Here is an 18,788-nt window from a genome sequence, read left to right on the forward strand (position 1 = left end):
AGGTCAAGGACCTGAATGTTAGACTCCAGCTTGCAGCCAGGGAGGAGTAAGGGAGCTAGAATAGGCTGGCCAACCAGGCCGACTCGAGAAAAGCAGCAGCAACAGCCACCCAAAAGTGATGAGCGGCTGAAGCTCCCCTTTCCCTGGAACACATGAAGGAGGGAGGGGAAAGTCAGACCGCCTAGGAAACTCTGCAGGATCCAACACCGGGGAAATGGAGCAAAGCTGCCTGGAGCACAAAGCAGAGAAAGAACAGTCCTCTTTTTGAGGAGACTTTTTTACAAAAATTTGATTAGTATTTTGAACTGTAGTCTTAGCGGCATGTATGTGGGGAGGAAGGAAGGGAATTGCAGGATGGTATTTCACAGCACTAGAATAAATTAACATCATGGAATTGGGTTCCTTATGCAGATTAGTCATACAGCTCACATGGGGTCTGTTATAGTCAGTCAGAACTAGGCTGGAGGAAGGCAAGCCGAGCTGCAGTAGGGATGGTGCTATAGGCAGACGCACAGGTACAGTGTGATGCTGGGAGAATCCACTTTTCCCTCAACAGCTCCTGGCTGGCTGCCAGGAACCACCAGTTCCCCACTCCAGCAGCAGCTGTAGCATGGCCGCTGTTGGGTAAAATGCCTGCAGAGATCCATGCCATTGGAACAGCATAGTCAGGAAGGAGAGCATGCAATCAGTGCAAATGGCACCTGGCCAACTCTCAGCAAAGGTGTGTGGATTCCTTTCCCATATGTTTATCCTCTAGGCCTCAGCCTGACATCCCCACCACTACTTCATCCTACTTCAGTCACAGCTAGGTACTCATGCCCCTAAAGCTAACTTTCAGAATAAAACTGGGCTCTCTAAACTGGGACCTCTGCCTTTCTACTCCACAATGCTGCTCGGTGAGCTCTTAATTATTAGAGCTGGTTTAAAAAAAAAAAAAAAAAAAAACTGAGAAAGTCTGCCAAAAATTTGAATATGGGCCAAAAAGAAGAGTCTTGATTTGAAAAATTTCTGCCAGCTTTACTGGTTACATTAGAGAAGCCTCCCCTCTCAAATCAATGTCAGCAAATGGAGGTTGGGACCTTACAGAGAGTTCTCTTTAAAAAACACAAAACATCCAAGACATCTCAAGAGCCCCATCTGTAAGTGTACTAGAAATACGTAACTGGGAAAAAATGATTTAGCTGGCAATCACTTTAAAAAGCTGGATGTGGAATACTCAAAAATCTTTATGCAAACAAACAGGCAATTCCTTGAGAACCAGAAAGTTAGTTTTATACACATAAGGAACTTCATCTAAAAACGTCAACTCTAGCTAAAGCTTTCCTACAGCCATTGACTGGTTCAATGCAGTTTAAATACTTCTAATTTTGCATACATTTTGACAGCTGCCAAAGAGAATGGGATGAGAGCAAACAAACTTTGCAATACAGCTTTGTTTTGTTACTTAAATATAGGCACACATATCCACCCAACAGTCCGTTTAAAACAGCGGTTCTCAAACTGGTGGGCCATGACCCCTCAAGGGGTCACAAGATAATTATATGGGGGTCATGAGCTCAGCTCCAGGGAGCTGACAGCCCTGAGTCCCCATTACATTAAATTAACATACCCCGCCCCCATTTTTAATTTACATGGGGGGGCACGCTCAGGCTTGCTGTGTGAAAGGGGTCACCAATACACAAGGTTTGAAAACCACTGGCTTAAAAATATTTGGAAAGTTAATAACCAGGTGTATGACTTTTAAATGTCTTCATCCTGGATATGGGTGACCTGTGCAACAGAACTGTTCAACCTATGCTAAACAAAAAGTTAAATGAAAAATGCTCCTCTCAGTCTTCAGTTCACACTATTTGCAATGTCTCTCAGCCAGAACAGACAGATAGCATGTATCATCAAGGCAATATTTCTAATGCGGCTTCCAAGTTTTATTTTCCACCCAAGAGACTGTAGCAAGTATGGCTGAACAAGGATCCCACCCACTCTTTTCCCCACTGAAAAATAAGCAGTTTCAGATTTAATTTATCTCATTGGGAAGGGGGGAAAGGGAGAGCTAAGTTGTGCTGTTCCACCTGCCGGGCTTAGTGCAAACCAAAATTCCAACTGAGTTAATCAAAAATACCCCACAAGTCAATGATGTGCAGTTATTTATTCTTTTCACATCTCAATATCCTTTCCAAAAGCCTTTAATGTCTATTTCAGAAAGCATTCAAAGGCCCCGTTAGCATTTATATTGCTCATCTACCAACTTGGATGAAATGCAAATATGAAGAATTTTAAATGCTTTCTAAGTGAGAATACAGCACAGCTAATATCTTCAACCTAGCAATATACGTATCTGCTTCTTCCATCTGAATCCCATAATGCACAACAGCTGAATGTTATGCAAAATGCTGGTTTAAAGAGCATATTGCGTGTATGTGCATATGCAAAAATTACAGTTCCAACGTACCTGTTATTTTGTCTCTTACAAGCTTGCAGGACTCTATCTCCCCAATGCTTCCAAACAGACTCTTCAGCTCTTCTTGTGTCATGTTTTGAGGAAGGTAGTTGACTATTAAATTGGTCTTGCTGTCCTCTGTGTTCCCAGTGTCAACTGGCGATGAGCAGTTGTTGTTTATGGTGGTTGGACCATTGGCTGTGTTATTGCAAGTTGGTCCATTAGACAGTTGTGTTTCCATGGCAGCAATTACCTGCTAAAAAGAGAGAAAATAAGAACTGTCAGAATTCATATTGCATGATCTATTAGAGATTCCAGCCAAGAATTTAAAGACGTGTCATTATGCACAAGAGGTTATTTCCAGGCTTCCAATAATGCCTCTACAAAAAGGAATTTTTAATAGTTATGCAGTAAGATGTTTAGAAATGTAAAAGCAAATAAGGTTGTTGCTAAGATATTTACTAAGGGTACTTCTAGAAAGCAGCAAATTAAACCACAGAAAAACTTAATTTTACTACACGTAGAAGCAATACACCTTTCAAGTACAGGAATTATTATATCATCAACACATTTTAACTAGTTACTAAACACTAACATTGATAACATTGTTAACAGTTTACAACTGAGCACCAAAATAGTACGGGATGCACTTTTAAAAAACAGCATGTACTCTTTTGGTTACTTTTCCAGTACTAAAAACAAGTTTAACAATATTCTAGGACTACTTCCGATGAACATTGGAAGAAAACACAATTAATAATCCCTGATTTAAAGGTGTTTTAGAGAGAGAATGGAAATGTTGGGATGGCAACGGGAACTCTTCTTCCTTGATGATCTAAGGCCATTTTCTTCCGCACCTCTGTTGGTCAGTAATAGCTTTTAAATAGCACTCAACATTCCAATAGGCGGATACCTACAGTCCCCCTTCTCCCTACCTCTCAGCTCCCCCCCTCCAGAAAAAAATAAAATACGTGGCTTAGTACTTACTGTACTTATTTTAGTCATAAATTAGTGATGATACAGACTTTTATTTCACCCCAAATAACTGTATGGACAACTCACAGATGCAGAAGAGGTCATTAAAGAGTCAATGCTTGCCTAGATGATACCAGAGATCTATTCCAATTAAGTGGGAGATCAGATATCCACTGCACGGTAACTATTGGCAAGACAACTTTTTAATGGCAGCCACTGTATCCAAGACTTAACTATTCTATCCATTTACAGAACTAGCTACCAGGACAGTTTCCAATTCTAAATACAATGTAAAAGTTGGTCAGGTTTATTATCTAATAAAATATAGGTTCCAACATTAAAAAAGACAACCCTAAAAGCATAAATTACAGAACACTTTCAGAAAAGTAATTAGTGCTCAAATCTAACTTTAGGCTCGTTTCAAAGAGGACAGGTCTCACACAAAAACCTTATCTAATAAATCTGGAGCTTAAGTAGCCATATTCTCTCAAGTCAATTGTTTTCAAAGCCTGTAAATTTGATTTTAAGTGAGCAAAAGTGTCTTCAAAGTAGGAGATTTAAAGCCCCATGAAACAGTTGTGGGGTTTGGTTCTTTTTTTTTTTTTTTTTAAAATAGGTTACAAGTAGGACAACTCCTGAGGATATTTACAAGATGTGTAGAAATAGCACGCTGCCCAGGAGGTTGCATTTGGTGCAAAAGAGCAAGCAGTAGTTATGTATATTAAAAACATTTCTTTCCATTTTAAAAAAAAAATTGATCCAGTTTTGCAGAACTGAGCTCCCACTAAAGCAGCAACGTTTTCTTCCCTCCTGACAAACTCCTGTGGGTTAACCTGGTCCTGGCACTGTATTAAAAACAAGCCTGCGTCAAAAGACAAGCACGTAGCTGAGGCCAATTAAAAGAAAATTACTATTCAAATGTTAGTATATCTGGCGGAGCGGGGTAAGCCACAAATGCTGCATTCTGACTGAAGCTCACTGGGTTTGCGTTTAAATTTTGAAGTGATCACTGATCGAAATTAGCAAGGACAAACAATCCATCCTCACTTAATTGCACTTTTTATTTTTATGTTCAGGAGGCAAGAATGAGATCCTAAGCCAACATTCAAGTGAACAGCTGCAGTAGCCTGGATACACTGAAATTACAGCATTTCTCAGCTATAGGACCATCTGCTCTGAATCAAGTGATACTAATATGTTATATTTTACAAATAACGCATATTCCATTGATAGGTTCAACAAGTGTTCACAGAATATCAAGCAAGTCTTTGAGCAGTTACTAAGTATTTTTTCAGCCAGAAAAAATAGTTTTAAAGGTAATTTACAATTTTAAAACAACTTTTAGAGTAGGAATTGTAAATAACTTTAAAAAAATTAGTAACCAAAAAAATACACAGTGTACAGGTTTTAAAGATTACTGTAATTTAGTATTCAGACCATACCAAAACAGTTTTATTACAATTCTACTCTTCAGTTATTCACTGGATATTTTAAATCGGTATGAAAAGCTATTTGTAATTAGAAAGAAATTCAGTGCGGTTTAAATTTCTACAGATCACCATGTTAAAAAGAAGAGTTATCATAATACACTGTTCTGGGCCCTGACAAAATAGAGATACAGCCTACAAACCATATTGAAACATGAAAGCATATACAGTAGAGATTTAAGTGTTTGGTATGGCCTCAGCACTATTTTAACATGTTAAAAAGTAGCCTACAGAATTTAAGAAAAATCCCACAGACCCCAGTCCAAGGCTCTGCTGCCCACGAACCACTTCTAAGCAGAGAAGCCACATCACACAGTCTGACTGCCATGTTAGTTTGGAGTTGCCGTCTGCAATATGGACACAAAAAGTACCGTACGTTAGATTAGCAAGATAATGCAACAAATCAGTTTGTACAAATTTACAGTAATTGTATTTATATTCCAAGCACGTCCATGCAGTGTGGTTTAATTGAATTTGAGGCAATTCCAATCTAATCTTTCCAAACTTTGTTAAAACATTTTTTTTCTTACATGAATTGCGTTTTTAGAAACAAAAACAGCCTAATTTAAAGGTAGTACAAACTAGTTACCTCTGCACCTAGCCTGGAAACTACCTTAAAACCACACCATGTCTAAAAGGAACCACACCACCACACGATTTTTTTAAAATCCTGTAACAAGGAAGGGAGAAGGAGGGAAACACAAATGAATCTAGTTTCAATTAGAAGGTACAGTGGTCATGTACTCTTTATTTAAAAAAAAAAAAAGAGCTCCATTTACACATCCATCCCACCCATGAAAGTCACAAGACAAGCCAACACCGTGCTCACTAGAATCTAGTCTATTCTTAACCCTGGAACTTCACATTAAAAAAGTGAGTTAAAATTACGTACAGAAGCTTTGCTGTTTCAGTTCGGCGTGGATTTACTTACAATAGCCCTATTGAAACGGTTAGTATACACAGATAAAGCAGGTTTCAGAGTAGCAGCCGTGTTAGTCTGTATCCGCAAAAAGAAAAGGAATACTTGTGGCACCTTAGAGACTAACCAATTTGAGCATAAGCTTTCATGAGCTACAGCTCACTTCATCGGATGCATGCTCAAATAAATTGGTCGGTCTCTAAGGTGCCACAAGTACTCCTTTTCTTTTTAGGGAAATCAGCAGCAGAGCCGGTCAGCATTTTTCAACTGGAATAATTGGACCAGTAAATAGGAATGTTAGAGAGTATTATTGTCCCCAAGCATAACTGAATTTTTTTAAATATGCAAATTGCAAAACCCAGCAGGATTTGAAATTAGCAATGCTAGGAAGCCAACGACATAGGTAATGGGCCATTTATAACGTACTACAACTTGCCCAGATATTAAATACAGCCACAATATTGGCATTCAACCAAAGTAGGAGACCGCTGCTTTTTTGCCACAACTTTGGCTGTGCTAATCTAGTCCAACTTCTTTACTCTATTCATATTTGTTAACAGCATACATAAATCCAAAGATTGTTTAACCCAGCCACAGCCATAAGCAATTCAGCTTTTGGAAGGTTGTTTTCTGCACAAAATTTAGAACACAAGGCTACTTAATTTTAAGTAACCCATGACAGAGGAATTCTGATTTTCCTTTATTTCAGGTATAAAACTTAAAACAGTGGGCTTGAAAAGTTAAAGCTCATAGTCTGAGTTGTACCAATAGTAAATATTTAGTGTTCCAATTTAGAAGCAATACCTGTATCTTCATATCAATTACAGGTTTAATAAATCTTTGAAGAGACCATTTGAGACATTGTCTCTAGTCTTCTCAACCCAAAGAGGATACTACATAACTCAATCTACCATGCTGTAAATCCTACCCTACAATGACCCATTTGCAGACTGAAGGGCAAGTTAAAGGAATAGTCACATACACAAGAAATGCTCAACGTAGTTCTCAGCATACATGCTCCAGTTGGTCCAGACAAATCTGATCAAGTAGTCTTGAAGGACATAGTTGTGTCATGTCATATCCTGATTTACAATAGCTTGTGTTCCACTGCCCTGAAGTTCTAAAAAGCTCACTAAGTTTACACAGTTGCATCACAGAAGCAGGGAACTTTAGGATCTCATCACTTCTAAAGATGACTTCACATGCAAAGAGTTTTACTTTGACAATAGAAAAAAGTTACACATTTCAAGTGGTCCCTCTTCAGACAACGAGTTTGCTTAACACATGCTTTCTTTGATGGCAGAGATGCATTACATAAGAGTCTCACATGACTATCATTGGGCAATCCTTTATGCTAGCCAATAACTGAATTACCAAAACAGTTTCTCAAAGACAGATTTTGCTCTGCCACCTGTTTTACAAATGTCACTCGTTACCACCAACCCTATTACACAGACCGCTCCAAATCTCAAGTTTCCTGGAAGAATAAATCAAGATTAGCCTTTGCAAAGCCACCAACTTTAATGTGTTTTTAAAACTCTATTAAATTCTGGTTAGAGAAATAGCTTTTAGTTATATTTTATTGACTAATGATTTCTTCTCAGCTCTTCCATATCAACAACATAATTAGAAAAGTTTCAGAGTAGCAACTGTGTTAGTCTGTATTCAGAAAAAGAAAAAGGAGTACTTGTGGCACCATAGAGAGGAACAAATTTATTTGAGCATAAGCTTTCGTGAGCTACAGCTCACTCCATCGGATGCATTCAATGAAGTGAGCTGTAGCTCACGAAAGCTTATGCTCAAATAAGTTTGTTCCTCTCTATGATGCCACAAGTACTCCTTTTCTTTTTTACATCTACCAATGTGATATATGCCATCATGTTCCAGCAAAGCCCCTCTGCCATGTACATTGGTCAAACTGGACAGTCTCTACGTAAAAGAATAAAATGGACACAAATCAGATGTCAAGAATTATAATATTCAAAAACCAGTTGGAGAACACTTCAATTTCTTTGGTCACTCGATTACAGACCTAAAAGTTGCAATTCTTCAACAAAAAAACTTCCAAAACAGACTCCAACGAGAGACTGCTGAATTGGAATTAATTTGCAAACTGGATACAATTAACTTAGGCTTGAATAGAGACTGGGAGTGGATGGGTCATTACACAAAGTAAAACTATTTCCCCTTGTTTATTCCCCACCCCGCATTGTTCCTCAGAGGTTCTTGTCAACTGCTGGAAATGGCCCACCTCAATCATCATTACAAAAGGTTCTTCTCTCCCCCCCCCCCCCCCCCCCCCCCCCGCTCTCCTGCTGGTAATAGCTCACCTTAAGTGATCACTCTCCTTACAGTGTGTATGGTAACACCCATTGTTTCATGTTCTCTATGTATATAAATCTCCCTGCTGTATTTTCCACTGAATGCATCCGATGAAGTGAGCTGTAGCTCACGAAAGCTTATGCTCAGATAAATTTATTAGTCTCTAAGGTGCCACAAGTACTCCTTTTCTTTTTGCATAATTAGAAATGTTAACTTCCATTTTGAAACTGACTAGACTAAGTTGACCATTTCTTTAATAAAATTTCTTTCAATTTTTACCCCAGCCCCCAGATTCCCTTTGGGAAAGGTCTTTGGTTTTCTATCATCTTCTAAAATATCTTCTCTCCCCGACTGCTGTGTAAGAGACCTGCAGAAACTAACTGATCAGGGGAAAACCAGTAATACAGACTATGCAAAAGGGACAAACACTATCTTCTATGTCTCCCCTAAGCTATTCATAATCAGGCAGGGTGGATTTTTTTTTTTTAAAATATACCACAGTCAGGTTTATTTTAAATAAACCTATTTTAAATTAAATTTGAAATTATGATCCCCTATGCTAAAGGCACAAGTCTACTGTAACCTAGTTAATTCATTTAAGTTAAATTAATATAGAATAGTCATGCAGTCCAATTTGTTGCCCATGGTTTAAAGACAAATGTCAGATAACTAGATAAGTGGTCAAAGTCACTAGCTAAATACCAGGAACCAGAGTTTGTTGAAGTGCTAACACAACTTTCAACAGTAATAGCCTCATCTGCAGGTGCAGAGAGAATATTTTCTTCAATTTCAGTTTATTCAGCTAGTTCCATTCAATGACTAGTTCATTCAAAGCTGAGAAAGCAACTGAAAGTTGAAAAAGCAGGAAAGTTTCTCTCCCAATTTATGAATAAAAAATTAGATCTGACAGGTTTAGACCTTTTAGTTCTAAAGTCCTAAAGCACACAGTGACCAGAAGGAATCAGTACAATTCACTTGTATTAAATTAAAAAGAAATCACTCTGTTTTAAAATGCAAACATATTTTGATCAACTTTTTTTTTTTTTTAATGTATCCAGCACATTTCAGGTAGCTCTATTTCACTGAAACAATTTTGAAGTGTGAGTGTGCGCATTTTTAATTGAATTCCAATTTCCATCCAAATATGGCCTGACGGGGTCACAAAAAAATAATTAAATAAGAAATGCATCCCTATTTTTAACATAAGAAGGATAATGTAAAAATTAAGATGAATGATTAGCTATAACTGTTTAAATAAGTACATATAGATATAGCGTGTCATCCTGATTCACAAAAAGGGAGTACCAAATTATTCTCAAATGGCTGGTATAACCTCTCCCTGTACAGAAAATAAAAAGTACAAATGCAAAACAAGATTAAAACCAAGATTTTCTGCTAAGATTTAAACCATAATTAAACTTGGTGAATTACTGTACTTTGATTCAAATCAATCCACCCTTTAATCAGTTCCATTAAACAAAACCTTTGAGATCCTTCAAAAACAGTATCTAATATTAAGGACTTGGCTGAAACTCAATCCAGGTGATGCCAGTAGAATGAGACATGCAACCAGAAGAGATGGCAAAGATGTCAGTCCACAGGAGTTAGGATATTCAACCACCATTAGTAATCTGAATTTATAAGCTTGGGAGCGGTCTGGCTAAACCAAAAGCCAACTCTACATCATGTTGGAGCAATGGTCAAAAGGGTATTTTACAACTTACCCCAGACAGATAGGTACACCTTTTCTTTTGAATACAGATTTTAATATCTGTGCTGAAATAGGGCATCCTATCAATATGTAACACCTGTACTTTAGGACCTGCACTAGTTAAACAGTGCTCCTCTGGATGCACATTTAGATATTGGATTTTTGACCTATAAAATCCAAAAGGATCCGAGACCAGCCTACCTGAAAGCGCGCCTCTCACTCACTCAGTGATACGCTACCACAACAACACTAGCCAGCCAAGACTACACTGGATTCTGCCTTGACAGAGATCATGGGTAGCTGGTAGGGTGCTCTCCATAATGACCCAGGAGATCTGAAAGCTAACCCACTCTTGGTTTTAAACAACCCAGATTTCCTGACCTTCAGGATACACTGTAGGGCCCATTTGTTCCATCTGGCCTCTGAAGAGAGATACGGGGAATGGAGGCATAAACCAGTGTAAATATCCCCTTTTTGCTAATATTATACTGGGTAGGAGAAGAGAGGACATGACTGCACTGCATTTTGTTTTATAATATAAAGTGATCGGCAAAGTGATCAGAGCCTGAGTATGGGGCACTTATTTCCTTTTCAATTTGGATGAAATAAAATAAAAAGGTACATTAAAAAAAACAAAAAACAAACACACACCAGGTCCTTACTACAGTTTAAGCCCAGATGGACAGCATCTCTTCCCTTCTGACTCATTTTAGACTACCCCCATTGCCAGCTCTGGTGGTAGTCTAAAGGCAAAATATGGCCGTGAAAGTTTACTAGCATGGGCACAAGATCTGCTGGCATGCCCTTTGCTAGGGCTTTAAAAATAAATAAATAAAGCGTACTTGCAAAGTAGAGCAAAGTGCCTAGCACTAGATTTTCATCAAGTTGCCACATGTTTGTTAAAAGTACAACTTTGTCTTGTGCTCTTCCTTTGTAAATCAGTCTTCGAGGATATTAAAAAGAAAGGAGCCCTTCACGTCAATACTCAAATGAAGACAAATCAGGAAAGACAAAAATACTGGTAATTCTAATCCTTCAAAGCACAGATAAATCGAAACAAAAATATTTAATGGTGTTCTAAATCCTGGGTCCTTTGTGATATTGCAGATGCACAGCATTTGTTTGTGCCGGTCTATGAAACCCATTAGGGAAATGGGATGGGAATTCAGTCTATGCAAGGAATACTATGGGAAGGGTTCTTTAAAAAGATTCTTTGTGGATACAGGCATATAGGAACAGGGCAAGGATCCTCTCAGAACCAGGAGCCTTGACCCTCAAGTCATGGAAACAAGAGTTGGTAGTGAAGGAAAGACCAAGAAAAGCGGGGGGATGGGGGATGGAGGAGTGCGCAATCCTTTTAAAAGGAAGGACCTACCAAGATAGGCATGGTCCAATTATTCTCCATGCACCAGCAAACCTACCTGGGAGGAAGTGACCCACTTGTGCTAAGCAGACAGAATTATCTCTCACATCTTATCAAGTATGTGGATGGCAGATATGACAACTACAGCAATATAAAAAGGTAGGTAGCCCTAGGTATCAATCATGCTCAATGGGAGGTTTGCTAGGAACTTATTTAAGGGAAGAGTATCAAAATCATAACTGAGCAGCAGCCTATGGTTTTGGTATCCACCAATTCCAGTGAGGCAGAGTAATATAGGAGACAGCTCTTGTAAGTTTTACTGGGCTACGTGCCTCATGTCCAGGATCTTTATGGTTATTTCTTCGGGACCCAAGGTAGAATGTCCTTATTCCCCGCCCGCCCCCAACCATACAATGAGGGAAATTTACAATCTGTGTATGAGGATAGCCTGTAGAAGAGAGGTAAGTATATGTTATTTTTATTGTCACCCACATGTGCTCACCACGTCAATAAACAAAAATCTCGAAAGTATTTGGGCCCCTTAAAATCAAGGCATTACACAAGCACAAACAAGAAGGACACAAGGGTAGGGAAAAGGTAAAAAATGCTGTCTGTATGTGCATGTTGCAAACAAAATAAATCATTTTTTTTCTTCATTTGTAGGTTTTGCTGCATAGATTGAGTTTTTAGGAAGATCTGAATGGGGTAAAGGTGGTGGCTAGATAGACAGAGCATTCCAGGTACGAGCTTAGAAGAAAATGGAGACAGCAGACTACCAGTGTAAAAGGTGGAAGGGTAGGGATTGTGCTTAGGTCAGCAGCTGAGTGACTGAGTCTTAAAACAAAAGGATAAGTTTGAAATTTACACACAGTAATGTGGGATGCTGTGGAGAGGCTGATCATAGAGGGCAAGCAATGATTGTTTTGGCTAAACTTTTTAGCCAAACAAATCAGCAAGGTAACAGGGAAGTTCTTGGAAAAAAGAGGAAACCTGAACAAAAGGAATCATCGTAAAGGAAAGAAACATTCAAGATATTGGGAGTTCTCCACCTACAGAATTAGGAAAAACCCACAAGTGCTATGGGACACTCAAAAGATGAATTGTGCTACGTAGCGCAATACTAACATTGCTGTTTGCAACGTTCTATGTAACAGTAGCAGGGAAATATGCAAAATAGTTAAGGCCACACCAGCAAAAGGAAAGGAGGAAGAAAAGGATTTATAATCCCTAAGGCAAGCATCTGCAGGGAACAGTGAAGAGGGATACCAATAAATGTTTCCATATGTCCATGTAATAAGCTTTAGAAGTGGATAAGAATCCTTGGCATCGGAAGACAAACGTAGCTGGCATTTCTAAAGCCCAGTGCATGAGAATCAATGAAATACTCTAACTGCTCAAGAACAAAGTTAAAAGGAGAGAAAGCACAAAGAATTCCTTAAATACTAGCAAAATAAAGCATGAAGGTAGGAAACCCAGATTGGATATAATAAAAATCAAGTTGTTACCCAGATGCCATCCAGAAACCATGAATACAAAACACAGAAAGACCAAGGAATAGAATTAATAGGTGATATCAGCAATCTATAAACCTGAACTTCACTCTGGGATATTATGATATCAATTGTTTAAAATAATTGTTGGTCTGAACAGACTATTTCTGAGGGAACATGAGGATAAAAACTGCTTAACAACCTTCCTATACATATTTACGCAGCTCAATAGCCCTTCATCCTAAATAACAGTACAACAAAGCTGAATATTCCCACAATGCAGGAGAGAAATGAGACCATACGAGAATGTAGAATAGACACGCTGAACTTCAAGAAGGGAGATTCTAGCTTACTTCAAACATATTGAATATTAATTTTTTTCTAGTTCTTCATATCTGCATGGAGACGTGTGGGCTCAGCTATTGGAACTGCTTAATTCCCAAAAACAAGAAAGCATCCGGAAGTTAAATGTGATCAAATGACATGGTATGAACTTTAAGCCAACAAAGACTGAAACCCACTGCAAGCGATGTGAATGGGATAAAACATTCTCTTTCACCTGCCAAAGTTTAAAGACAGCCATGAAAAATTTTGCCTTTGGCTATTCTTCAGAGTCAAACAACTCAAGGACTCAAGTTGTGCACCTTTTCCTTATTAGAGAGGAAAAGACAGACTGAATAGGAATTTTGCCTGCACAAGAACTACAAGGCTGTGTAAGCAGACAAGTCTGTGGGATCACCAAAGCTAAGGGGCATGGAAGTGAGATATTCCCCCCACCCGCTATGGAGTTGGCTTTCTGCAATGAATCATTCGATAATCTGAACCTCTTGTTTGAACTTGTAGCCAACATGAACAGTCAGTTGCTTCCAAGATTTTTCTAGCCCAAACAAACTATCAACAGGCTTCCTTCAACTGGATTTTTCCTTGGATTTTAAAAGCATGATTGGGGGGAGGGGGGGATGAACAGACCTTAAAGAACTGTCTCCTCTTTATAATTCTAGATTACTTAGTGTCATTGCAGAAATTTACAGAGTAAGCAAAGTCTTCTGTTCTTACTCATCTAACTGTCTCAGTCTAGACAATGGCTTCTGAACATGGACAAGTGGGTGAGGTCATAGGTGCTGACTTTTGGTTTTGCCAGTGGGTGCCCTCCCAAGACCCCACCGCTCGCTCTGTCCCTTCCCCAGCCTGCCCACTGCTCGCTCCTCTCCGCCCCCTCCTCCGAGCACCTCTGCCAGTTTTGGAGGGAGGCTATTCACATTAGAGAAAAAAGGTAGGGGAGGTAATCTCTTTTATTGGACCAGCTTCTGTTGGTGAGAGACAACAAGCTTTTGAGCTTTCACAGAACTCTTCTTCAGGAAGAAGAACTCTGAAAGCTCAAAAGCTGCTTGTCTCTCTCACCAACAAAAGTTGTGCCAGTAAGATATTACCTCACTCATCTTGTCTCTAATTTCCTGGGAGCAACAGGGCTACAACACAGCATACAAAAATGCAGGATTCACATGAACCGCACAGAGTGACCATCACACCAGGGCACTAGTTTCAGGATTCATCTTAGCATAATGTCATCATTACACCAAGGAAGTAGCACTACCAGCACAATGAGATAAATATAGCCACGTGTGCATGCCAAAAATTCACAGGACAAGCACACTACTGTCCTGCTGTGTGGATCCCAGTGTCAGTTTAGCTCTCAGTTTAGTGGGGATACACTCAGGGACTGAGTCCAAGGATTCAGCTAAACACAAGGGCACCTGCAAACAGCTGGCTCTACACTGGTCCAATAGGAGGATTTGCATGTCAGGGCACTAATTCCCAATCCCAGTGCAAGGCAATATGGGATCCAGGCACCAGGTCATTAGTACCAGAATTTGTACTCCCAAGAGAGTGGGATGGAATTATAGAAGTTGCAGGGGGAAAAGCCCTCTGATCATCCTGGCTCAATCCATCTCCCTGCCAATGCAGGGCTGATCCTTACTGCATGTTTTGTCCAGTCTCCTTTTAAAAGTCCCAAGCCTTGGAGTTTCTAGCTGTGACACTCTATACCAGGGGTTCGGGACCCTCAGGGGGTCGCGAGGTTATTACATTGAGGGGTCGCGAGCTGTCAAGTACCACTCCAAACCCCGCTTCACCTCCAGCATTTATAATGGTGTTAAATATATAAAAAGTGTTTTTAATTTATAAGGGGGGGGAGTCGCACTCAGAGGCTTGCTACGTGAAAGGGGTCACCAGTACAAAAGTTTGAGAGCCACTGCTCTATACCTCAGGGGAGTGGCGTGCTGTGCTCTGTAACCCCATATTCATCATTTGTATATATTCTTTATATTTCATATAAAGCATGCCATGTAAGGTATCATGGGAAAGGTTATGATTTGCTGAAACCCACTGTTCTGTCAAAATATGTACATCATTAAAGTGTATAAAGTTATGAGATTGTGCTGTATGGAGTTAACGAAATATGCTGCAAATTTGGGAGTAGCCCAGAAGGCAACTCCCCAGAAACAAGGCACTTCACCAAATGGCTGGGTGGATGTTACACAACCATCACCAGCCACTGTGCAGTAAGTAAATGACAATTAGCAATTCAATGACCATCACCTGAGAATTACTCAACCTTGGGACTCAGCAATACTCCCCCCCTCACCCCGCCACCATGATGCTTGGACTTGTGTTTGCCAGAGCACATGGACTAAACATATAAAACAGGAGATAGTTCTTTCCAGCCCAGTTTGTACCCCAGGGGTCACACACTAGCCCTTCCCTTGGGAGACTATTCCATCCACACCCCAAGGCAGAGATTGCACTGCTAGGAAGGTCTCCCCTGATAGCTTGAGTTTCCCCCATCCCCAAGAGGCAGTCACCCAGACGCCAGGGAGGGGGCCCAAGCGCACTGCATGGACATGACCACTGTCTCCGAGAGACAGGCGTCTCTGCCTGGGCAGGGAGAGCAAGTAGGGGGGCACTGCACCCCACAGGAGCCCAGGAGATGTCATCCCCCCTCCCATGCCCATCCCAGTCCAGCTGCCCAGCGGGGGTTGGTACTCAGTCTCTGTGCTGTGGGGGTCCAAGGGATGTTTTTGGAGACGCCTCTGACTGAGCCCCCTGCCAGATGCAGAGAACTGGGCAGCAGCTGGTGTGCCCCCCTCCCCCCCCCCATGCAGACAGCCAACCCGCCAGCAGCCAGGTGCCGGCTCTCAGCACAGCCACCTGGGAAGGGGTTTCAGTCCCAATCCCCAGCCACCCTCACCCCAAGGCCCCCTTTGAAATATACTTAGCTGCTGCTGCTGATACTGCCTTTAGTTGGGCAAGAAGTTGAAATGAGGCTGGGAGCTGCTCAGCTGCAGAGCCTGCTGCCCACAAGAAGTAGATAAGAGAAGGAGGTAGGGCAGCACCGGTGATGGGGAGGTGTCACTCAGACCCTGCCCCAGAAGGAGAGTCCCCGTCTCCTCCTGGCGGCCAAAAGCCAGCTAAACAGCCCTGCCGGAAAGAGCTGTTTTGGCCATGTTGATCAGTGCAGCAGCTCAGAGCCAGAAACAGCTCATCGGCCCCCCAACAGCCGCACTGAACAGCTGATGGGGTCCGCGGGCCCCCACAGGCCCCGTAAACGGCTGACTAGTGCTGGTGGGTGCTGAGCACCCACTAATTTTTCCCCGTGGATGGTCCAGCCCCAGCGCACCCACAGAGTCGGCGCCTATGGGTGAAGTAATATTTTATTGGACCAACTTCTGTGACTTGAAGAGCTCCGTCTCTTCAAGCTTGTCTCTCTCACCAACAGAAGTCAGTCCAGTGGAAGATATTACCTCACTCACCTTGTCTCGGATATCCTGCGACCAACATGGCTACAACACCACTGCATATACCGAACATGTAATACTTCATAAAAAGAGATATGTATGCATGCATGCATGCAAGCAAGCAAGCACGCACGCACCACTGTCTTTTCCACTGAATGCATTTCCCCTTCAGCTAATAAGGTGGCCACCATACTTGTAAATTGTCCTGTGAATGCTATTAGGGAGAAGACTGGTGACTTTATGTGTGGAAATACATGATTTGATCCACCATAGAGGTGGTTCTGGAACTCTTCCAGGCCATAAGTAAGATGTTTGTTAACATGGACAAGTACCATGTAAATAGAACTTAGACCTCTGGCCACAGCCAAATTATGCCAAAAATCTAAATTCTCCTCCACCCTAACCCCTACAAACTCTAGGTCATCCTTCCATTTTGTAAAGGCTACCCAAATTCTGTACATCAACTCATCTTCCTAGAGGACTCTGGTGTTCTTCCTCTCTCCCAAACTCTGGTTTCAGGTCCTCCCTCAGTGAATAGCTCAAGTGCCAGCTTCAGCTGCTCCTCAGACATTTCCTGAGGAGCTAGAGTGAAATGGCTGCAAACCTTCTCAGTTTCACTGGCTTTCCCCCTTCCCCGCCACACAGTTCCCAGTAGTAGCAGTGAAAACTGAGCAAAACGTTTTCATTCTCCCCTGGAGCTTGCAAAAGCTGTGAGCAGCAGAAGACACATTAGAGTTGTCTGCAAACTCAGGGCAGCACCATACCCGTTACACACACTATTCAAATTTAGGAGGTCACCTTTGCAAGAGTATTCTTTATAGTGCTTACATCTATTAAGCTCAGTTTAAGATGCAGAAGTTTAGGTTTTGCAGAAGGCACTGGCATTCACACAGTAAAGCTTCTTACTTGCCACAGGTGAGTAATTTTTCAAGCCCTGATTCTGAAAAAAAACCAAGAATGAAGCAACTGGAACAAAAATATGCAAGAAGTTACCAGCAAGAGACGCATAGGGCCACAAGAGAGATAAAGCAGAGAATTCACAGGAGTCTTGAGTCACAGGTGCCACAGACTCCAACTGTAACCAAATTTAATTATTTTAGAAGGGAAGAACTGAATACCTGTTATTACTGGGACTTGAGTATTCCAAGTTCTAAGACAGACCTATGCTCAGTGGGTCAGCAATGCAGACAAGTTACCCATCTTCATCTTGTTACAGGGGTCTCCTCCCTTGTAGGGTGAAGAAGTCAGAATGCTAAAAAAGAAAACTTGCCTTCTCTCAGTGGGAAAACGAGAAGCACTGTACCTAGGTAAACTACAATTCCTCAGGAATTCACAAGAAAAAAAAATTCTACATAACTCACTGACCCAGATTCTGATGTCAGCTTTGTTGAAAACCAAAGTGGAAGCTAATGAAACCAAAGTACAAGCCAATGGGGATGAGGCACCAAATCAACAAAATCCTTCAGAATTTGCTGCCCCCCCCCCATATGAGATTAGACACACAAATCTAGTCCTGGAAAAAAGGAAAAGGAGTATCTAAACTGCCACAACTAATTTCTAGCCCCAAGACAATTTCCTGTGACCACACTCAGAACATAACCACTCAAATCCCTTGGCCTTCTCTCACCGAATTAAGAGGAGATTGATTACAGGACCTAAATGTCTTTACAAATACTATCAAGGAGGGAAGCAAATTCCTAACCAAACAGCCCTCACTAGTATCACCCTGCCAACCGCCTCTTCCCCTTTATACACGGAAAAGATTAGCACAAGCAGCTAAAATGTTTTTCATCTACCATACAGAAGAAAGTGAGGAAGATGGGAGTCAAGAAGCAGCCCTCCTGGTTACGAGACTTAGAAATAAGATTCCATTAGTCTGGGATTCGGATAAAATTGTCATTTCTTCAAAACGTTAACCCCACAAGATAAGCATACTTTCTTGTCTGAGAAGATTTACATCTAGCCCCTCAACCGTGCCTTAAACCTCATTAGGCATTGGGTAAGGCTGTCCATTCCATCTTCGAGGTTGGTAAAAAAATGGAAATATAAAAGGTGAGTAGCTAGTGAGCTGGTGCACCAGCACCAGAATTCCCTCAATAATGCCTTTACAATGCTTATGAAGGGTCTTCACTCTTGCTTAACAAACTGGAACTCCTATGAGTGTCCTCAGGGGAACAGCTCTTCAGACAGAAAGGAGTTTAACCAGCTAAGAGCAGCCCTGTCAACCCTTAGTCAGATCTGAAGACATTGGTTCCGCCTCAGGGTTAATGATGCTGAAGACTGGACAGAC

The 18,788-nt window shown here is 41.0% G+C and overlaps 1 protein-coding gene across 26 annotated transcripts in view; it reads right to left on the bottom strand.

The window, feature by feature from the left end:
- ELAVL2 (ELAV like RNA binding protein 2) overlaps positions 1–18,788 on the bottom strand; it is a 143,328-nt gene that overhangs the window by 61,994 nt on the left and 62,546 nt on the right. For 8 of the 26 annotated variants that reach the window (XR_006291045.1, XM_043547137.1, XM_043547136.1 and 5 more), the window contains exons 2-3: positions 5,131–5,246; positions 2,450–2,693 (exon numbers count right to left, since the gene is read on the bottom strand). Coding sequence is in view for 25 of the 26 variants with exons in the window: in XM_043547137.1 (XP_043403072.1) it covers positions 2,450–2,693; positions 5,131–5,208 (322 nt within the window). In the remaining variant the exon portion in view is untranslated. The remainder of the gene's footprint in view (positions 1–2,449; positions 2,694–5,130; positions 5,247–18,788) is intronic. The other 18 variants (XM_043547138.1, XM_007065435.4, XM_037902066.2 and 15 more) reach the window with 4 other exon arrangements.

The sequence above is a fragment of the Chelonia mydas genome, chromosome 5, assembly GCF_015237465.2.
Source record: "Chelonia mydas isolate rCheMyd1 chromosome 5, rCheMyd1.pri.v2, whole genome shotgun sequence".
NCBI lineage: Eukaryota > Metazoa > Chordata > Testudines > Cheloniidae > Chelonia > Chelonia mydas.